The 22,679-nt window shown below is 36.0% G+C and overlaps 2 protein-coding genes and 1 pseudogene across 4 annotated transcripts; 1 reads left to right on the top strand and 2 right to left on the bottom strand.

The window, feature by feature from the left end:
- The first annotated feature begins 468 nt into the window (after positions 1-468).
- Positions 469-4,078, top strand: LOC113302348 (sorbitol dehydrogenase-like). Of its 2 annotated transcripts, none has more exons than XM_026551261.1 (6): positions 469-812; positions 979-1,046; positions 1,354-1,590; positions 2,282-2,572; positions 2,916-3,103; positions 3,318-3,456. In XM_026551261.1, exons 1-6 carry the CDS (start codon positions 695-697, stop codon positions 3,439-3,441), a joined length of 1,026 nt encoding a protein of 341 aa, XP_026407046.1. In that variant the 5' UTR covers positions 469-694; the 3' UTR covers positions 3,442-3,456. The 2 variants fall into 2 exon arrangements, with proteins under 2 accessions (XP_026407046.1, XP_026407045.1); XM_026551260.1 differs by lacking the exon at positions 3,318-3,456 and adding an exon at positions 3,671-4,078 and having other exon boundaries at positions 476-812.
- Positions 4,079-4,125: 47 nt separating this feature from the next.
- Positions 4,126-6,687, bottom strand: LOC113302347 (annotated as a pseudogene).
- A 140-nt stretch (positions 6,688-6,827) lies between these two features.
- On the bottom strand, positions 6,828-12,389 carry LOC113302346 (uncharacterized protein At4g17910-like). 2 transcript variants are annotated; one of them, XM_026551258.1, is made up of 17 exons: positions 12,279-12,389; positions 11,297-11,421; positions 11,151-11,214; positions 11,010-11,055; positions 10,781-10,917; positions 10,626-10,699; positions 10,418-10,496; positions 10,226-10,315; positions 9,824-9,897; positions 9,107-9,194; positions 8,738-8,864; positions 8,517-8,621; positions 8,256-8,361; positions 8,093-8,144; positions 7,944-7,988; positions 7,606-7,704; positions 6,828-7,521 (listed from the first exon to the last, which is right to left on the bottom strand). In XM_026551258.1, the coding sequence occupies exons 2-17, from the start codon at positions 11,344-11,346 to the stop codon at positions 7,369-7,371; spliced, it is 1,389 nt and encodes a 462-aa protein (XP_026407043.1). In that variant the 5' UTR covers positions 11,347-11,421; positions 12,279-12,389; the 3' UTR covers positions 6,828-7,368. The 2 variants fall into 2 exon arrangements, with proteins under 2 accessions (XP_026407043.1, XP_026407042.1); XM_026551257.1 differs by lacking the exon at positions 12,279-12,389 and adding an exon at positions 11,639-11,658.
- Between the last annotated feature and the right edge of the window lie 10,290 nt (positions 12,390-22,679).

Below are 22,679 nucleotides of genomic sequence, written 5' to 3'. Positions count from 1 at the left end.
CTTAATTTTGATGGAAATGGAAATGGAAATGAAAGCGATTTGATTTGATTTAATATTTTCTTTTGTTATTAGGATTAAATGAGGATAAATTGGTAGTATTAAAATTTCATAGAAGGTCATCAAACTTAGACACCCCATATCATTTTTTATAGGGTAGATGAAAAAATTCATAGATCCCAATTAAATGACATAGACTCCAATTTAACCAGGCTATCTTTATTCATCTTTATTTAGGTGACCTTCGGTTTGGTACACCTTTTTTTCTTTTTTTCTTTTTTTTTTTTTTTTTTTTTTTTATCAAACCCAAGGTTAATAGAATAAGAAAGAATGACAAAGCCAAACACTAATCCCCACAAATAAATTTTCTTGCGTTAGAACTTAGAACAACCTAAAAAAGAAAATTAGGTGGCTAATGCGTCATCACATGGCCAAGTTTATAGTGGATAAACACAATGACATTTTATATTAGTGTTCTTCATAAAGTGTGTCAGTGGTCACTGTGTCGGTTCAAGATCAAGGAATTTCTTTTTTGATGTTACAATATTTGATTGATGCCCTTAGATTTTTTATTTTTATTTGTGGGGGTTAGTGCATGTAGATCACCAATTGAGTAGATTCCACGCAATCAACTTTGTTGTTTCCTGATTCTTAAATACAGAGGAAGCTAGAACACATACATCCAGTAAAGAGAGAGATGGGTAAAGGAGGGATGTCTCATGGTGGTGGTGGTGGTGATGGTGAAGAAAACATGGCAGCATGGCTTCTTGGTGTGGATAATCTTCAAATCCAACCATTCAAGCTTCCTCCTCTTGGTACTACACTCTTTGCCACTACTTAGAAATTAAAATTGCTTTTTCCTGTGAAGTTTGGACTTATTTCTGCTGATTTAGTTGATTCATTATAGATTTGTAGTTTTAGTAGTCTAACTGGGAGTGAACATATAAATTTATACTAGTGTGTTTCTTGAATTTTTTGCAGGTCCCCATGATGTTAGGGTTAGAATGAAAGCTGTGGGTATCTGTGGAAGTGATGTTCACTACCTCAAGGCAATCTTCTTCTCATTCCTCTCCACTGATTTTAGGTTTTTTCCTTTCTATTTATATAATTCAATACGGCTCCTTTAAAGTTCATTTAATGAAACTGACATTTGTATGGACCATTAGATTCGCTCAACAAAAAAAAAAAAAATCAGATTGTTTCTTGCAGTTCAACCATTTCTGATTGATGATATTTTGAAACCACTGGATGTGCTAAATTATGTGTTAGATTTTCGATAAAATGTTTTGAGTTTTTTATTTCCTGTTTTAGTCCGAAATTGGTCTCTAAACATTGAGATGGTAATTTTGGTACCAGACCATGAGATGTGCTGACTTTATTGTGAAAGAACCAATGGTGATTGGACATGAGTGTGCTGGGATCATAGAAGAAGTTGGAAAGGAAGTGAAATCTCTAATACCCGGTGATCGAGTAGCGCTAGAACCTGGAATTAGCTGCTGGAGATGTAATCTTTGTAAAGATGGTCGATATAATCTATGTCCCGATATGAAGTTTTTCGCAACACCACCAGTTCATGGCTCTCTTGCAAATCAGGTTCTGCATCCTTGCATTTTTCTGATCTGAATATATATGGTTATTACAATGATAGTCTGTTATCTGCCTAGCTGATTGGTTTATTTCGTTTACTCTTTGTTGGATAGATAAGAAGTACTCAGTTTCAGTTCATTCTTTAACTGTGTTGTTTTTCAGTTGTTGATGCATTACCGGTACTCAAATAGATGGTTTTTATAGTTGGGATTATAGGGTCTATGCTCTCTCAGTTGTTAGGAATTGCGGCTCGTAGTAAGTGAATGGCTAATTGAGACACAAATACACCATATCTATTCTTTGTGTACTCAGTTTAAGGCTTCTTATCATGTCTTCACCTGTAAAATTAAAAAAAACACAGGGTGTATGATAATATTAAAAAACGTAGCAACTTGGAACCATTCTTAGATTCCCTAAGTGTTATATTCCGTCTCTATAATTCTTAAGTTTTGCATCCCTTCTCTATGCTTAATACTTCACAGAACAAAATGTACATACTGGGGCATAACATCAATTGTATCTTTTCGTGGAGAATTGTTGGTTGGATATACTTTGATGTATGCAAGCAAGAGATGTCTTGCTGCTTAAAAACAAAAGTTTTTGTCTCATGACGATGGTTGGGAAAACTTTGACGTCTACTCAGTTTGTATTCATCCAAACAGAAAGTAGTTTGAAAATGCGTTATTTCTTGTAACAGGTGGTGCATCCTGCGGATTTATGCTTTAAGCTGCCTGACAATGTGAGCTTAGAGGAAGGAGCAATGTGTGAGCCTCTGAGTGTTGGTGTCCATGCTTGTCGTCGTGCAAACATTGGTCCAGAAACAAACGTGTTGATAATGGGAGCAGGCCCTATAGGACTTGTCACTCTTCTGGCAGCTCGAGCTTTTGGAGCCCCAAAAATTGTTATTGTGGATGTGGATGATCATCGTTTATCTGTTGCAAAGAAACTCGGTGCAGATGACATTGTCAAAGTTTCAACAAATATTCAGGTGCACTATATTTTAGTCATTTTGTACAATATCCTATCTTTTGTAACATCCAAGTACCATCTCATCAAATTGTTTACTACTCGTCTTTAGACATCTTTCACGAAAAACATCGACAGAGAACAGAGAAGTAAATCTTCTCTTAATCGCTAAACCGTGTCGTCTAACCGTCTTGTAAACCGAAACTGGGCTCTGAGACACCTTATGGACTAGTGTCTTCGTCATCCACCAATAGGACTAGATTTATAATAAATAGAAAATTGTTCTCTGTGATCTCCAAAAGTTCGAAATAACTCTGTTTGGATAAATCTTTCCTTGCTTACCTTAATTGGGTACTTCTCTACAGCGTGTGGATAACGAAGTGGTTCAGATTCAAAAAACAATGGGGGTTGGAGTGGATGTGACCTTCGATTGTGCAGGCTTTGAAAAAACTGTAAGGACGGCCCTAAATGCTACACAACCAGGTGGTAAAGTTTGTCTTGTGGGAATGGGCCATAACGAGATGACTGTCCCACTTACTCCAGCTGCTGCAAGGTATGTTTTGCCAACCACATACTCTAAAACCTCCAATTGTAAAAAGACATCTATCAGTATTGAGTATTCTGGACTAACTAGGAATAGACAGGATAGCGAGTTAGTGACGGACTTCCTGCAGTGATACACTGTATCCTCAAACTCTCAGCCTCCACATGGGTATAGTTTGTTCTGTCCATTTAGAAAACTAGCTGATAGTTCATGCTATTTACAGATGGTTTCAAGTTTCAACTCACAACCTTCACGTGGACGTGAACAGCTCAATTTTTCCTTTGGTCAGCTTTGAAACGGGACTTGGTAGTTTTCTGAAGTGCTTATCATTGAATCTTGTTATGTGAACAGTTATCTCAAGTTCCAACCACACAATCCCATAGGCCCTCTTATGTTCTTACATTAGGAAAGGCTTTAGCCAGAACTGCATACCCCAGACTCCTTCCAATAGAGTCTTCACTAGTGTGAAACTACTCCCTTGCCAAAACTATATTGAGCGAAATAAACAACACTGTCCTGTTTATTTGTTTCTTCTACTCTAATAGTGTCATTGCATATCATTGTTTGAATTTGCAGAGAAGTTGACGTGGTAGGCATTTTCCGGTATAAGAATACGTGGCCACTTTGTCTGGAGTTTATACAAAGTGGAAAGATCGACGTGAAGCCGCTTATAACACACAGATTTGGGTTTTCTCAGGAAGAAGTTGTGGAAGCATTTGAAACTAGCGCTCGTGGTAGTACTGCTATTAAGGTCATGTTTAACCTTTAAAACTAAACCCCAAGACTAGTTTATAAAAATCCTACCAAGATCCTATGTTATCAGAATAAATCCTCATCGGAGTTTATTATGCATGGTGGTGTAGAGAAAAACAGTTGGATGAAAATTTGTATTGGTGAGAATTTCCAGAAGAATAAATATAGCAGTTTGTCTACCTGTTTCATCTAATATGCCATTTAAAACTGAAGCAAGCAGTTTGAGGTTAAGTTCGAAGTATACTGCTGAGTTCTTGAAACTATATTGAAGTTAAAACTACTTGTTTTTTTTGACTAAAAACCTTGACTGGCTTGAGAGGATTTAACATAGTCTGTGCATGACTTTTGTCCCAGACCCATGACCTTAGGCTTTGATTTGATACAAGGCTCGACCAGTGCCTAGGGTGACCTCAAGGAAAGCTCACATTCAGTCGAGTTTCTTCTTCGAACATAAGTCACGGATACTAAAATTTCAGGTTAGATGAAAAGCAAAAGAGAGTATCTTGTGGAAAACAAATGCATGATTATTACAAATCCAGGAGAACTGTTGTTACAGTAAGGAGAGTGTAAATTGCTGATCCACCAACCAATAACTGAAGTTGTTCACTTGCAAATTAATTTAGCTAGCTGGCCTGATCTAAGCGGAGAATCAAGTAATTTTTGGCTCTGATGCAGCTCTACTATATGCTGAAGGCAACATAAGAAACTTCTTTGTCCTGCCAACATAAGCACGTTTTGTCAAATTGTCATAGTTATTATCTTCAATGGGATCCAAGATCTCCTGGTACAACAACAAAGAAGTCCAAACCTGCAAATTACACCATTAAAAGCTATAAATTTAATCAGTGACAAAACTTTATTCATTTAAGAATCACTACAGTCATAAAATTGGCTATAGTTTTGAGGGTACTTACCGGCCAACGACTAGCTTCATCGAGTTGAGAAGCTCCTTCTTCTGCTTTGCTGAAAAAGAACCTGGCCCTTGTGATCTGATGTTTCATGAATTCTCTGCATTTGTCAGACACTGTTCTTGAGTAAACATCTTCATCTCGTAACCCAAATTGCGCAAGCTCATCTTGTGGAAGATACACTCTTCCTTCCAAAGCACTGAAGTGAGTCGCTTAAGCATACATACGCACCCAAATTAAAACCTGACAGAATTTCATAAAATTGAGTTTGTAGTTGATTACTGTACTTACTCTTCTCCCACATCTCTAAGAATATTAGTGAGTTGGTTACCAATACCCAAGTTGAGAGCAGCTTCATAGATATTGTGGATCGTAGACAGAGATTCAGATACAACTCCCATCACTGGAACACTCATTAGGCCAACAGTGCCAGCAACATAGTAGCAATAGAGATAAAGCTCTTCAAAAGTATGGTAACGACATTTGCGGGTATCCATTCTCATTCCTTGAATCATATCCTTGAAAGGCTACAACATGAAAACAAATCCCATCATTTTCTAAAGTAAGATCTTCTGTTTAATGAACTTTGTAGCTAGTTCTTCATTGCTCCATGCTCCGTATTCCTGCGTAGAATGTAGCTTATTAACTACTTATGTAGTACCTTGATGTCAATAGAGAATTTCCTGACGGTATCTGTGAGTGCAGAATCAAGCATATCGTAAGGACAACCACTAAAGATATTTTCCAGTCTTTCTTCCCATCGATCCAGAACAGCGTCGCTCATATCGGGTGCGTTGGGCCCATCGACTAACTCATCTGTCCTCCTACACCAAACTGCTTGAAACTTAAAACGGTTAGATCTGTTTAAAATGCATTATGCCAAGGCAAGAAAAGTGCCAACAAGGAGATCATGCATCAGTTACCATAAATGGACCAGATAGCTTTCTGGCGTTCTTCAGTCATCAATAAAGTCCCTGAAATGGTGAATGATTTTTAGACAAGGCTATTGAAGATTGATTTCAAAGGTTTCGATACCCCAAATTAAGCAAGCGCGCTGATATTCTCATGATCTTGTGATATTGTAGAGCCTATTCCAACCATATTTTCTACTAATAAAATTATTCAGTAACTTGGCAATTGGCATACCAAGATAAAAGGTCTTTGCATATGCTGCACAGATATTTCTGCAACGTTCATAAGCCTCGTCAAGAAATCTTGGATTAAACACGATTTTCTGGTTGCTATTATAATTTGAAATGGAACCCTTGTCTGATGATAATGATGATGATGTTGATCACAAATAGTTGTTAGCTTGCCGAGATTGTCTATCAACGATCTCATCTAGCCGTAAATCAGTAAATGAGATGCCATTTTTTGATAGTTCCGTGCAATGTTTAAATGGGACAGCAGCAGGTATCAGCATCTTCTGCTTTTTTTGGTACTTAAATTTAGAACGAGCAGGAATTATATCATCAAATATACATGGTCTTATACATGTAAATTTAGAAGAAGATATACTAATTGTGGTGCACATTTTTGCAAAAAAATTGAAAGTATAGAGAAAGAAAGAATAATGTAAGAATATGAAGAACTCAAACAAAGAAACACACATCATATTCTTCTTCTCACTTTCTCCTTTTATACCAAGGAAGCTCCCGAAATGGTCATGCATCCTCCGCCTGGACGCGCACATCTCCTTTGGACACATCGGTAACATCACATGCATATGTCACACAATTTTAATATAAAAATGTGTATTCGTATTGCCCGAAATGAATAAATTATGTACTTCTATGGAACAGAATTTAAATATTAATCCTGTGAATAATATTCCAAACAGATTCACTCTCTTTAACTTGGTGCAAGTTTCTTACAAAAACAAGCGACAAGAAGGGATATGACGAACTCTAACCTGAAGTTAAACAAAGTGTTGAACATAAAATGCCAGCTCGTAATAGAATCTAAATGGGTTGTTGATACCTTTTTCATCTCTTGTCGTGTTTAGTTAGTCGTGGGAAATTAACAATTCGTGGATTGGACAATTTCAATGAGTGGCAGGCTGTGCAGCCAAATTCATCTTGTTCAAGCTCTTTGCTTTTAATCCAAAATTAATAGTCAATGAAGTATTACAAGAATAAGAAACCTTAAAAGACTCTGGCAGTGGGCAACTGAAATCCGTGGCTATTACAAAATTAATAGTCCACTGCTACCACCAGATCGTTGCGATAATAATCCGTGGCTCCAATATGAGCTATTTTGGTGGCCTAAACACCGAACTTCATTTACGAGGATGAAGATAGCCCACATGTATTTGCAAAAATGTGGTGAATGTAGGCTCCTCACCTTGATGTATATATATGTAACTCCTATAGTAAGGTTGTTTTTATAGGCATCAGAGAGCCATGACATTGTCATCGATTGCTACTGGCGGGTAATATCCCCTGATCAATATGGGTTCCTTTGCTAGTGGGCAAACTTATCACTAATTCTGGAATGCAATGACTAAAAAAAAGGGACACTGAGATATTACCAGCTTTACAGATTCAAATAAAAATCTTACAGAAAAAAATTGACTACAAGAGTACATCGGAAGTCTCTGTGTGCATCCTAGTGTTACCAAAACTTTAATTTGATCCCTGAAAATGCTGCAAATCCACCAAGGATGGACAAAATGAAGGCATACCCAACCAAGATAGCCAAGGCTGTGATAGATGAGGTGGAGATGGTGTCAACGCTCATGTTTATTAAACCCGTCATGATATTGGCCTGCACAAGAAAAACAAATACAGTAGTTAGTACAAATTAGCAAGGCCTGTTGCCAACAATAGGAAGAAATAGAAAGAGAATCACCAGGAGGAATGATCCTAGTAAATTTCGGTCAAATGCTTCTTCAATAACTGAAGTTTTTTGTCCAGGAATAAAATCCGACAGCACCAAAATCGCCAAAACCTGCAAAATGTCATGGAAGTTCAACAGACAACAAAAACCTCTTTAAAAGAACACATTAATGATTAAAAATTCTCCTCGATTAAAAATTCAAAGAGTTACTCTGATCGGACATATCTTCTGAAGTCGTAAAAATTTAGAGAGCAGATTGGTCAGCTATCATTGACAAGCCCTAGAATAAATGGTTGTCGTTTACTACACAAACCAAATATCACCAATTATAATCAGTAATCGAGAAATACCTGAAAGTTTTGGGCTAATACGAAGGCAACATATGTCAGATTGCACTGCATAAGAACCATGATTAGTACAAGGTGATAATTATATTAAAATTACACCATAAAAACGCGTGGCAGCACGAATCATAAGCTTACTAATTTCTCATCATTACCATTCTGCGGGAAACTCTTTCGACATGCCTGTCCAATATGATAGTTGATAACCTAAAACATAGATAGTGCTTACGGGATTAAACAGAATGATTGACAACATTCACGTTAATTCAAAGAAACCCAAAAAGCTTAATAAAATTCAAATGAAAGTAGAAATTTTACCAAAATATAACAGCAAGAATCCAGACTCTCATCCGGGTTCTTCTATTGTTTCCGAAGAAAAGAAAGTTTCCCAATTGGACTCCAACTAAATACATGCCCCAGTATCCTAACAAAAGAAAAGAAAAAAACAACAGAAAATAAGTGACTTCTTACCTTTTAAGAAAACGAGAAAGATCACAGTTGATAGTTCAAACGATAATGAAGAGAAAGGAGTAAATGCTTGAATCAACAAGCCTAAAAGATATTGGGGATAACACTTACCAAAAATACTAACAACACCCTCTTTGTTTTGGCTAAAGAGATTATTTGCTCTTTCATTGGACAAAAGGAACTCATTTATTCCAGAACTTAACCATAGCTGATATCCTGAAAGAAGAAAGAAGGTTATTTCATTTACCTACAATAAAACAAAATTACAGAGACACAATCTAGCTAATCTGAATAGAATTTGAAAAGGGAAGCTGGTATTAGTCCATATATACCTATAAGAATTGATAAACCAAGAATACCACAATAACGAGAATGAATGTTTATCAAAGAAGTTAAAAGAGATACGCCAGCAAGAGTGAAAAAGAAATTCCAATGTACTCCATACTCTCCCACATGCACCTAAAATAAATAACACAAGTTAATTTCTGTGAAAGAGTAAATGTATTACTGACTTTTCATACTTCTAATGACATGACCTGCCTTGGGTTTTAGCTAATGGATTGAGATAGTCGTAATCGAGTACCTTTCACATTTCGATCATTTTAAAACAAGAACGTGCCTGTGCACAACCCCACTTCTTTTTTTTGAAGTATAAAATAAGAAAACATAGTCATGGAAGGAACAGTAAGGGAGCTTTCTACCTGATAATCTACACCTGACGTAAAAATGAGCCGGCCAACTCCTAGGATGATCATTGGACTCGTTGATTGAAGAACGGTCTTCCACTTCCTAAAAGAAAAGATATTGGTACAAATTCAGCAATAATAAATCATTCAAAGGATTTTTCCAAGTTTCATAAGAAGCGTGCAAACAAAGCACACTAATCCAAAAATTTGGTGATAGTCATCCACAAGTATCATTAGGGCATTCATTAAATAAAAGGAAGGGATTCAAATTAGTTAAAAATTACACAAGAAGACACATGAATGTCATTGCACAGCAATAGTTGGCTCACAACAGAGTCGCTGCAACAGATATATTTTTTCAATAACTTCAAACAATATCGGCTTTCTCTGTGCTAGATGCATTTACTGGAAAATGAATGATACTTACCGAGAATATACAACACCGGTGAGATATTTTCTTCAAAGAAAGTTGTCACAAGGCTGGGGATGATTAAGCAATGTTTCCGAAAAATAATGAAACAAGGGCTCCGGAGCCAAAGTTTGTACTAATAATAGTAAAAACTAAAAAGAGGTGAGGAGAGAGTCTAGGTGGGACAAGTTATTTGTGAGGCCTAAAAATTTCTAACAAGGAAGGAACATAAGTGCAATACTGAGTCCAGTACATCAATCAAGTAACAATTCCTTGCCGGCATTTATCAGATGTGTAAGTAAAAGATGCAAGAAATGACTCACATTGACGAGACATTCCGTGCTTGTCTTGAAACTAAAGAATTTGCTAGGACAAATGATCCTACCCCGAGATCCATCTGTGGAAGCCAAAAACAAGAGAGGGAACTCCCCAATTCCTATGATTAGTTTCTCGATGTATGTTAACTAATCAAGAATGACATTAGGTAACAGACCAGTTCAGATGCTACAATATTACAATGTCACAGAGAATCACAGAAAATTATAGCACCTCGACAACAACCAAATGTTGTCAAATATGAGATGAACATGCTGTCCTAATTAAGCTTCTCAAGAACAATCAAATTCAACTATTGTTCCATTAAGTGATTATCCATTGAAATTGTTTGCAACTATTGGGAGTAAAAAGGGACAAGCAATTTACGGGACAAGCAAGAAGGAGCTTACCAGTCCAGTACCGTAAGTCTCAGTCTTAGCATATCTCCGAGGATATATTGTGAAATCCACAGCCAAGATGCACAAGCACGTGACAATCATCTGCAGTGTAACTACATCATTCCTTGTGAGGGAAAGTAGGACTTGAAAAGAACGAAATAATATAACAAACTAATTTATTAACATCAGAAGTAGAATGCATACCATGGAAACTCTATATGCTGAAACATTTGCCCTAACGGAATATGCAAGGTCAGATCCTCTTTCTGAATATGAACCTGATCTAGATAAGACGTATAGAAAGACATGTAAAGGTCTCCTCTCACTGAACAAACTCCAGCACTCTAAATTATGTGAGCAACAAATTCAACTGAAAGAAGAGTTTGAACAACCAGATGATCCATACTTTTACCTTTTGTCTCCGATGCAGAAGAGCAACAACAATATCAGGCAAATCGCACATATATTTGTCCATTCTGCTAGAACCTGGCATGAATATAGATTCATAAAAAGACGTATAAATGATAAAGAACTACACTCCAAGCAATAGTTCAAAAGTGCACTCACAGTGAGAAAAAGAAGGGTTGGAAGAACAATAAATAAGAAATCCATAACCAGCGTGCTCATGTAAATTCTCCAACTTCTACCATCAATAGTTCCATCTTTTTCTTTCTTTGATGTGATTTTCTTGGCATGCAAAGGGCCTGGGAAATCAATAATTGGATTAACCCTTAAGACAAGTAATTAGAATGTCATATCGGTTGAACTATACAATCACAAAATTAAGAAGGATTACCATATAGTCCCTTTGCACAAACATAGTGACGCAAAACAATCAAAGCCTGCACGGAAAGATGTGACCTATATGGTTAATAATTGTCATATCTAAGATGCAACTGGACAAGAACACAAAATCAGGGGGAAAAATTCAACTTACAGGTACAATTGTTGAGAGGGAGACAATTTCAAGAATGGAAGATCCTGTCAGGTTGCTTACGAATCTAAACATTAGAGAAGAAAAGTGTAAGTGGCTGGGCAGTTAATAACTTAAGAAACAAAGATATAAATGAATGAAGATCGTACTCTTCTTTCAGATGCTTGTTGGGATTGAAGGAATTTCGAGGAGGATCCATTTGGGCGTTAAAGTGAAGAAGAATTTTAAACAATGCCTTTAAGAGAAAACTTCTTTCATCTGTCTCATACGTTTTCTGTAACAATTGGAGAAAGGTTTTTTTAGTAAACCTTGAGTGCGAATTAAAAGTATGTTGATTTTTTTACAGCTACAATAGTAATGTAGTGGCATAGATGACATTACTACCTAATTGAACTGACTTCCAATAGAAACTAAACTATTTCAGAATTGAGTGAGTCCTACGAGATTTAACTTAAGTGGTTGAAGCTATCTAGAAAAGTCAAAGTTCCGACCATGTATAACTTGATGACTTGCTTTCAGAACGAGCCTAGGAGCAATGGAATAGCAACATGCATAACCACAACTGAAGGCTAATTATCAATAGAGTAACCAAGCACTTTAGTGGATTTGAAATCAGATCGACTTTACACTACAATTCAACATAGTATTGTACCAATTAACTTGATGACTGCTGACACGGTGAGTGGCGACGAGGAGACAAATGCTAGAACATTTTATGCACATCAAAAGCAAGCAAAACTAAGTTCGCTGACAGTGAAAATAACAACACAAGTACCTAACTAGCATAACCAAAACTAAGTTCGCCGTAGCAGAATTTATCCTAGGTTTCAAATTGCATAATAATCCCTAAGTCTGTAATATATTTTCCTAAAGAAGATTCAAAGAACAAATTGGCGAGAATATACTTTCAAAAATCGAGCACCAGGAGCATTGGACAAGAACCCAGAAAGTATGCACCAACAACCCAGAAAGTATTGCAGGAAGTCTATATAAATCTATGATCTGATGCACAGAACTTTTCAGTTTTCTAGTTTTTTAAGACAAGATTGAGTGAAAACAAAATCTCCTTTTATCAAAATTAGGGTTCGAAATAATAATAATCAAACGACAAATTGCTTAACATCATCGTACCTTGCAAAATTCGACCAAGGTCAATTTCGATTTCTAACCTACGTATGTGCCGCTATAGAACTTGAACTTGAAGGACAGAAAGAGACAGAATTTTCTATTTTTCGTTTTTAAGATTTTGGGTCGAAATGTTCACGAATCGGATAATGGGTATGCATCCTAATAAACCTAGACCCGAAGCTCCGTCATCTCACGCAGGGCGGGAGCCAAAAATTATCGGATATTACAAAATTTGGCTATGGGGTAAAGGAAAAAAAAAAAGTATTAGGGGTGCATAGAAGGAACTGTAATTGGGCTAAAGTAGGCTTTGGAGCCAGCTTGGCGAGTGCAACTGCACACTCTTGCGCTAGGCTGGCTCCGCCACTGCATTTCAATATCTTTAGTTTCTTCGAGACCTACTATTTGCTCCAAATTGACATTAGGCTTAATCCTATTTGAGAATCCGTGCTATGTTACTGTAGTACAACGTTAGGCTTAATCCTACGGTGCTTTAAGATTCAACATTCAACATGGTGCCACGTTACTATGAATCATCGCACAACCCTTACAGTGGTTTAACATTCCTTTTAAAAGCGCCAAATGGAAAGACGCTGAGCGACCAACCGTTTGGCGCTTTCTGGTAGCGCCAAATGACTAGTCGCCTGACCTAGTCAGCAGTGTGGCGCTTTCTGGACCAGTGTGTAGTTTTAAAAAGGTCAAACAAATTCAATAGAATTGGGTTTCATTAAGATTCAATAGATTGTTGTTTTTCCAGCTGGATCTATTGATTGGGTTTCATCTATCATACTTGCGGCAGCGGAGAGTTTAACAGATTCAATAGTTAGATGGTCGAGAAGATTCAATCAAGCAGTTTTTCTTATTGAGATTCTATCGAATGCAAATGGTGTTTTCACTAAGATATCCAAAACTGAGTCTTCAAAATCATCAAATCCTCGTTTTATTTGCATCCCTAATGGAGAAGGTAGTGCAATCTGGAAACGGTTTTGGACTTTTTTGAAACCTAATATTCCTATACAAAACAACATCAGTTTTGCAGACACACACTTTCCTCAATTACCAGTTAAGATGGCAAATCAGAATCCATTAACTGGTGGTTTAATTTGTGTGGTGTTAAATTATCATAATGGCTGGACTGGTATTGCGCGAGCTATCAACAAGGTTTTCAATTGGAAAGGTAAACTGTTGTTACGACCATTGAATGGAAGAAAGGCGTTCTTCACTTCTAAATCTGAGGATATTTACCATAAACTCAGTTCTCCGACATCTTTTTCTCTGGGAAAAATGAAGGTAATAATTAAACAATAGGAAGACTCAGATAATTTAATTATTGGGGATTCACAAAATAAATCTCATTGGTTTGGAATTCGTGGTCTTCCTCTTTCCTTGTGGAACTGGGAATCCCTGGAGAAAATTTGTTCTCAATGGGGTTCTCTTAATTCCATTCATGACAGTACAATGAAGTTTTCGAAGATTAATTGTTGTAAGATTGAAGTAATTTGTGATCTTTCCAAAGTCCCAGCTACAAGTTTAGTCAACAACATTTGGCTGTCAATTGAATGGCTACATGATCTTCAATCAAAAGGTTCTTCTTCATCAGATTTTAATCATGATCATCATGATCGTGATTCTCGGATTATTCAATCTGATGCGCCTTTTCCGGTCAAAGAAAGACTACGGTCAGTTATTGTTGGAAATTTCGATTCTCAATCCGATTCTGCAGGCATGGGTGGTCATCTACATAAGAATGATTCTCATGGTGCGACAGTTTTAAATTTATCGGCACCATTACAGGGTGACGTTTCTAAGTCAAATTTTAGGAATCGAAATAGGAAAGGAGGGAACTCGGTTTGGGTTGCAAATCCTCTTTTCAACTCGGACTCGGTTATTAAATCGGTATCTCATTCTAGCCGAAATGAAGATTATGGAATGCAGTCTTCATATTTGAGTCAAAATATGGGCCAGGTGGGGCGGTGGAACCCATTGAGTGGATATAGCAACTCGGGTTTCGGCTTAGCTCTTGCCCATGACTCAACCAACTCACCTCAATTAGTTCACTATATGGACCAGGTGGGGCGGTGAAATCCAAATCCATATAAATATTTTAGCTTAGCTCCTGCCCATGAACTTTTTGTGCCCGTACAGTTGGATACTCTTTCGAACAGAGCCAACCTGATAGGAGGTAGTATTGGTAACTTTTCGGGTGCGGGTTTAGACCCGGCATTGCATACCTACAAAGACCAATCAGTATATGCCTCGTTAAGTATGTCTTTAACGAAGTCTGTTGGGTATCAAAGTGAGGCTTCAAATCCGTTGGATAAAGATATAGCTTCTGGTCCATTGGATCAAAAAGAATCTATTTCAAATTCAAAAACTTCAACGGATAATTCAAAGGAAGCAATCACATTGATTCCTGAACCTCTGATAACACAAGAGAAAGACATTAACAAAATGGTGGATTTCTATCTTTCATTCAACAAATGTATGGGTATTCACTGTGATGATCCCTCATCACGACTCTTGTGTAAAAACATGCTAATTAGACATAAAATATCTGAATTAGAAAACCAGAAAGTTCAAAATTCTTTTGATGGGTTGGATAAGCTGGATATGGATTCAGTGGATGAAGATTGGTATCTTGTAGAACAAAGAGGAGCATTAAGTTTAGATAGCAGAGTGTTGAACTCTCCTGCTGAGGTAAATAGTTTTTCTTCTCTTAACTCACCAAACTCACCTGCTAGGGACACCATGGATTTGAATGGATCATAAAATCCTGTATTAGAATATTAGGGGTTTAGGTGATGATGTAAAAATCACTGCAATTAGGAATGCAATAAGAAGAAATAACCCATCAGTTGTTACCATTCAGAAAACAAAGAAGGAATTGATTGATGATTCTTTAGTTAGGGTTTTATGGGGGAATAATGGATGTGACTATGTGTATATACCATCTGAAGGTAGATCCAGTGGTATTCTTGTCATGTGGAACCCAACAATTGTGTCCAAAGAAGAGGAGCTAATTGGGGCTTTCTCTGTCACTGTGAAGTTCAGGAACATTAATGATAATTTCACATGGCTATTTACAGTTGTGTATGGGGCTTCAGATTCTTCTGATTATGAGCAGTTTTGGCAAGAACTGTTTGATATAAGAACTATCTTACATGATCCATGGTGTCTAGGGGGTGTCTAGAATGCAATCTTGTATCAGTCTGAAAGAAATCAAGCCGGAGGTTGTGTCAAAAATAGATTATTTTTTTGAAAATTCATCAATCGTAACAATTTGATGGATGTTTTTATGTCTGGTGGTGCATTTACTTGGACCAACTCTCAGAATCCTCCTATATTGAGCAGGCTAGATAGGTTTGTGTTCACATCTGACTGGGAAGAAAGATGTATCTCAATTGTCCAATACAGATTGAGGATGCCAATTTCAGATCATGCGCCAATCCTTCTTGATTGTAATGCAGGTAATCAGTCTAAACCTCCATTTAGATTTGAGAACTATTACGTTTCTCATCCTTATTTTTTAAAGCAAATGGAAAATTGGTGGGCTAACTTAACTTTCAGTGGGAGACCTAGTTATGTTTTTGCAAAAAAAATTTACAAGGCTTAAAGTTTTTCATTAGAAAATGGGGAAGAGAGGTTTTTGGTTCTTTGCAGAAAGAAGTGGACGATTTGGAGGTTAAAATTGATGTTTTAGACAGTTTAGAAGAAATCAATGGTTTATCTCAAGATGATTTCATTGATAGGGAGGTTGCTAAAGTCAATCACAAAAAAACTTCTCTTAACTTAGCAAGGAAATGGTTTGCAAGATCAAAAGGGAAGTGGCTAGCTGATGGTGAGAGGAATTCAAAGTTTTTTCATAAGAATGCTTCTTATAATCAAAGAGTAAACTCTATTAACTCTTTGATAATTGAGGGTGAAATGTCATATGATAAGGAAAGGATAAGTGAAGAAGCTACAAATTTCTACAAGAATTTTTTCAGTGCAGATACTACTCATAGGTCAAAATTTGAAGGTTTAGCAGTTCCAACTATTTCTGTCCAGCATGCTATTATGTTGGAAAATCCTTTTGATATGGAAGAAGTAAAGAAGGTAATATTGGGTTTTGGCTCAAACAAATATCCTGGCCCTGATGGATTTACTATGGTTGTTTGGGATATCATCAAATTGGATCTTATGGTTGTCATTAAGGAGTTTGAACTCAGTGGTGCATTGGACTGGAGACTCAATTGTACTAACATTATCTTGATTCCCAAATGTGAAGGTGTTGTGACTATGAATAACTCCAGACCTATAAGTTTAATTGGTGGTGTATACAAGATCATAACTAAATTGCTAGCAAATAGGTTGAAAGTAGTAATGCCAACTATTATATCTGAGTTTCAGGGAGCATTTGTAGACAGTAGACAAATCACAGATGGCATTCTCATTGCATCTGAATTAATTGATTCAAGGGAAAGAGATAAAAATCATGGTTTGGTGGTGAAGGTTTATCTTCATAAAGCTTTTGATAGTATTAGCTGGAGTTGCTTGGATTATACACTTTCAAGATTTGGCTTTGGGGGTGATTGATAAGCATGTATATGCTACATTTTATACCCATATTTATATTAGCTATGATACAATATTTTAGTTACTAATACTATTTTAGTGCTTTTGTGAAAGTACAAGTGAATTCGATCATCCAGCGAATAAACAACAAAATGTGAGACTTAATGGTGTTTGCGACAAAAATGGAAAAATGTGGTTGGCCTAGTACTTCCATATATCAGCAACCACAATGATGAAATGTGGTTGGCCTGGTATTCCATATATTAGCAACCACAATGATCAATTATGTTGGCCTGGTATTTATATATATCAGCAGCACTTATTATGTTGGCCTGGTATTTCCATGTATCAGCAGCCGGGTTGGCCTGGTATTTCCATGTATCAGCAACCACAATTATGAAACGGGGTTGGCCTGGTATTTCCATATATCATCAACCACAATGATGAAATGAGGTTGACCTGGTATTTCCATATATCAGCAACCACAATGAAAAAAATGACAAAATGTAGCTGGCCTGGTATCTCCATATATATCAGCAACATAAAATTGTTTCATACGCGAGGCACAAACGTAACAAAGGAATTGAAATCAAAATGGAGTTGGCACATGCAAACTGAAAATGAGAAGTATTTTATCTTTCTTACTTTATTACAAATATATTCCACAGGGAAAGATAATTTATTTGTCATGTTAAGAATTAATTGAGGAATATTTACACGTGAGATTATTTTGGAAATAAAATAATTATTTCTTCATTTGGGAGGAAATAAGGAGAGTTTATTATTTCATTGGAAGAACGAGGTGGCAATACTATTTGGAGAAAGATACTGATGACGACATCAACTTGTGTGCAAGTATTTCATAGAATAATATATTTTGATACTTTGTTGAATGAAATAAAAGAAAGGAAAGGTGTATAAGAAGGATGTCAAATATTTGAGAGGAGAGGCACCCGGCCATAGGGCCGCAAGGAAGGAAGGGTTTTGAAATTTTGTTTTCGATTCCTCATTTTTCATTAGCTTGAGTTTAATTTTAATATGTTTATGGCTTTTGAGAAAGCCATTTCTAGCTAGTGTTATGTTAGGGTTTAGGTAGAAACCAATAAATTGTGTAAACTCTATATTTATATGCTCAATAATGATTTGAATGACTAGTAATTTTTCTTCGTATAACTTGGTATTTTATTGTTCATGTGATTTCATTGATTATTTATGCTTTTCAATTGATATGGCATTCTTTGGTTGAATCCCTTGACGTGATATGCTTTGGGATTGATAGGTAATGCTTTAGAATCACTACCCATAAAGCGAAGAAAATTACAGCGGAGAAACAGTATTTGAAAAGGCATGAAATATGTTTTTAACCATTTGTAGAGTTTGCATAATTAATTGGTGGAAACCGAAAATCTTAATAACTCATTTCCATTTTATTTTTATTGTTAAAATTATTATTATTTCATTTTGTTCCAAATTTCTAAAAATTGTTAAAACATTATCCTGTCGATTAGTTACTTTCGATATTAGTTGGTCGAGTATTTCACACTCCCGTGGGAACGACCTGTACTTACCATTGTCTACTAGTTAGACGTTGTGCACTTGCAGTATTATTATTGTAGGTTTCCCAACCTACCAAGTTTTTGGCGCCGCTGCCGGGGAGTGGTTGCAAAATACTCTTTTATTGATATCATTGTATATAGTTTATTTTTAGTTTTTGTACATATTTTTTTTTCTTTTAAATTTCTTTTAGTCTTTTTATTCAGTTTGCTTGATTTTTTTAGGTACCTTAGTCCGAAGTGCTGCGGGGGAAAAAAAAGTATGTACTCGGCAAGCTTTTGCAAGAGCCACTTGGAAGATCCATTAGAGGTTTGCTTAGCTCATTTTGGGTTTGGTTTTGATGATAATAGTGTTATTTTTGAAGTCAATGCCTTGTTAGACTCCGCACCGTTGATAGACACTAATAAATGGAACCCCAAATTAGAACCTCTAGTTTTGTCCGAGTCTCGACTAGTTCCATCAGTCGAGAAAGATCCGACCTTGACCCTTAAGCCATTAAGTTCTGAATTTTTTTGTCTTGATGATATTAATAATGAAACCGTTTTAGATGATAATGGGTCTATGAGTCGTGATATTGCTCCATTGATCTCTTGTTCCGCGGAAATTATTTCAGCTGATTTAGAACCTGATTTAGAGAGTGTTCCGCCAATAAAAACGGTCAAACAATTTGAATTTGTTGCGTATGGGAATGATTTACTTATCCCATCTATGCATTATTTGAATATCACTTACAGTTTTCGATTGAGAATGAATTTACATACCGTTTTGGAGGTTTATAGTGTTCACAGGGACATATCTTCAGCTAACCGGATTAGTTGAGATGATTCTCAACTTTTTAGACTCTATATATATGATTGGATGTCTACTTTGGGGTACCAACCTCACCTTGTTTGAGACTACATGCTATTGGCAAGTAGGGAAACAAATACATTTCGCTTCATGGGAGTCAACCCATCAGATTTGTTCCCTCTACTCTATCTCTTATTTTTATTGTTTATTTTTGTATTTCCCATCTTAATTTCTACGTTGGATGACTCAATTAAATTGAGGAAAGTTTAATGTTTAAGTGTCAGGGAGTGGGTAATTATCCATATTTTTGCAGGTTTTCACTTTTCTTAGAAAAAAATGTCAATTGCATAATATCTCTGTTTTGCTCGAGGACTAGCAAAATATAAGTGTGGGGGTGTTGATAAGCATGTATATTCTACATTTTATACCCATATTTATATTAGCTATGAAACAATATTTTAGTTACTAATTCTATTTTAGTGCTTTTGTAGAAAGTATAAGTGAATTCGATCATCCAGCGAATAAACAACAAAATGTGAGACTTAATGGTGTTTGCGACGAAAATGGAAAAATGTGGTTGGCCTGGTACTTCCATATATCAGCAAACACAATGATGAAATGTGGTTGGCCTAGTATTTCCATGTATCAGCAACCACAATGATCAATTATGTTGGCCTGGTATTTATATATATCAGCAGCACTTATTATGCTGGCCTGGTATTTCCATGTATCAGCAGCCGGGTTGGCATGGTATTTCCATGTATCAACAACCACAATTATGAAACGGGGTTGGCCTGGTATTTCCATATATCATCAACCACAATGATGAAATGAGGTTGGCCTGGTATTTCCATATATCAGCAACCACAATGAAAAAAATGACAAAATGTAGCTGGCCTGGTATCTCCATATATATCAGCAACATAAAATTGTTTCATACGCGAGGCACAAACGCAACAAAGGAATTGAAATCAAAATGGGTTTGGCACATGCAAACTGAAAATGAGAAGTATTTTATCTTTCTTACTTTATTACAAATATATTCCACCGGGAAAGATAATTTATTTGCCATGTGAAGAATTAATTGAGGAATATTTACACGTGAGATTATTTTGGAAATAAAATAATTCTTTCTTCATTTGGGAGATTTTGGAAATAAGGAGAGTTTATTATTTCATTGGGAGAACGAGGTGGCAATACTATTTGGGGAAAGATACTGATGACGACATCAACTTGTGTGCAAGTGTTTCATGAAATAATTTATTTTGATACTTTGTTGAATGAAATAAAAGAAAGGGAAGGTGTATAAAGAGGATGTCAAATATTTGAGAGGAGAGGCACCCGGCCATAGGGCCGCAAGGAAGGAAGGGTTTTGAAGTTTTGTTTTCGATTCTTCATTTTTCATTAGCTAGAGTTTAATTTTAATATGTTTATGGCTTTTGAGAAAGCCGTTTCTAGCTAGTGTTATGTTAGGGTTTAGGTAGAAACAAATAAATTGTGTAAACTCTATATTTATATGCTCAATAATGATTTGAATGGCTAGTAATTTTTCTTCATATAGCTTGGTATTTTATTGTTCATGTGATTTCATTGATTATTTATGCTTTTCAATTGATATGGCATTCTTTGGTTAAATCCCTTGACGTGATATGCTCTAGGATTGATATGTAATGCTTTAGAATCACTACCCATTAAGCGAAGAAAATTACAGCGGAGAAACGGTATTTGAAAAGGCATGAAATATGTTTTTAACGATTAGTAGAGTTTGCATAATTAATTGGTGGAAACCGAAAATCCTAATAACTCATTCCCATTTTACTTTTATTGTTAAAATTATTATTATTTCATTTTGTTCCAAATTTCTAAAAATCGTTAAAACATTATCCCGTCGATTGGTTACTTTCGATATTAGTTGGTAGAGTATTTCACACTCCTCGTGGGAACGACCTGTACTTACCATTGTCTACTAGTTAGACGTTGTGCACTTGCAGTATCATTATTGTAGGTTTCCCAACCTACCAGTGATCCGGAGGAATTGGATTAAATGGATTGTCTCTTAAACAAGATTTGCCATGTGTATTAATGGAGGTACTTCATCAATATTCACAAGTAGCAAGGGAACTAAACAAGGAGATCCATTATCTCCTTTTCTGTTTATAATTGTTGTTGAAGTTCTTTCTCTTATCATCAAAAAGGATGCTTCACTTGAGCTAATTCATAAAGCTTTACATGCCAAGTGGATTTAGAGATATGGTGTTGAGGAAAATGCATTGTGGAGAAGAATTGTTAATCAGAAATTTGGAGGCAATATCAATTCTTTTTATCCTAATCTTACAAAGAAGCCAATAGGGAAGAGTTTATGGACAGGAATTCTAAAAAGTAAAGAGCAGGTAGAAGCCAGTTCAAGAATCCATGTTAACAGTGGCAACAAATGTGTGTTCTGGAAAGACAATTGGGTCAATGGTCATTCTATGAAGGATTTGTTCCCTGCATTGTATAAAATTAGTAGATCAAAAGATGCTACTATTAAAGACCTTTGTTCAAATGAAGGTCGGGACTTGAATTTTTGCAGGGCTTGAAAGGAGGAGAAGTAGAGGAAGTGTCTCAACTAATTCTTCTTTTTCCAGTCATTAACTCAGATGGTGGAGATGATCAAAGAATTTGGCAATTTGGTGATTATTTTTTTGTTCCAGGTTGCTACCAGGCTTTAGAAGATGATGGCCTTATTTCCTTCCCTCATAAGATTTTGTGGAATCCAAAAATCCCACAAAAAGTTATATTTTTTGTGTAGTGTTTGTGTTATGATGCTGCACTAACTTGTGATAAACTGAAGGGAAGGATTATGGTGAATGGATGCCTGCTATGTACAAAAGATGCTGAGTCAAATAATCACATCTTTCTGCATTATCATACTACAAGAAAGTTATGGTTATATTTCATGAAAGGTTATAAACTGCAGTGGGTCTTTCAGCAATCAGTTAGGAAAACTCTATGGGAATGGAACAGGAAAAAATGATCAAATTTATCTATAAGAACAAGAATTTGGGATGTAATACCTTTTGCAATATGGTAGGCAATCTGTATTGAGAGTAATAACAGACATTTCAACGGTAAATACAAGACGTTAGATGATATTATTGATAGTGTCAAATTCTCATTACAACTGGTCTATTAATCATAATATTTTTGAAGATATTTCTATCAGTCTAAGTTTTGAATAATTGGGAAGCAATGCTTGGCCATGTGTAACTTTAGCTCTATTATAATTGAGCTATGTATTTTTTTTTCTTTTTTGACAGTACACCATCTCCTTATTGGTGTTACCGTCCTTTTCTAATATATTGCCCTTTTCGAGTTAAAAAAAAAGGTCAAACAAATATTTAAGTGAGCGACCAATCGTATGGCACCCATCGCTCGTCCATTAGTTGCTCACAAACATATTTTAGGAGAATATCCTCTGGAGCGACAAACAATTGGACGCAAAAGCAATTTTTGGAGCGTCAAATCATT

Source organism: Papaver somniferum, chromosome 8 (assembly GCF_003573695.1).
Source record: "Papaver somniferum cultivar HN1 chromosome 8, ASM357369v1, whole genome shotgun sequence".
NCBI lineage: Eukaryota > Viridiplantae > Streptophyta > Magnoliopsida > Ranunculales > Papaveraceae > Papaver > Papaver somniferum.
Note: the sequence above shows the minus strand (reverse complement) of the source record. Positions and strands in the feature narration are given on the sequence as shown.

Coding starts and splice junctions, on each gene's coding strand:
- LOC113302346 (XM_026551257.1), bottom strand. Junction 10,316..10,417: donor CAGCATATAGAGTTTCCATG/GTATGCATTCTA, acceptor GTTACACTGCAG/ATGATTGTCACGTGCTTGTG. Junction 7,522..7,605: donor TACTAGGATCATTCCTCCTG/GTGATTCTCTTT, acceptor TTTCTTGTGCAG/GCCAATATCATGACGGGTTT.
- LOC113302348 (XM_026551260.1), top strand. CDS start 695: ATGGGTAAAGGAGGGATGTCTCATGGTGGTGGTGGTGGTGATGGTGAA. Junction 1,591..2,281: donor ATGGCTCTCTTGCAAATCAG/GTTCTGCATCCT, acceptor TTCTTGTAACAG/GTGGTGCATCCTGCGGATTT. Junction 2,573..2,915: donor AAGTTTCAACAAATATTCAG/GTGCACTATATT, acceptor ACTTCTCTACAG/CGTGTGGATAACGAAGTGGT.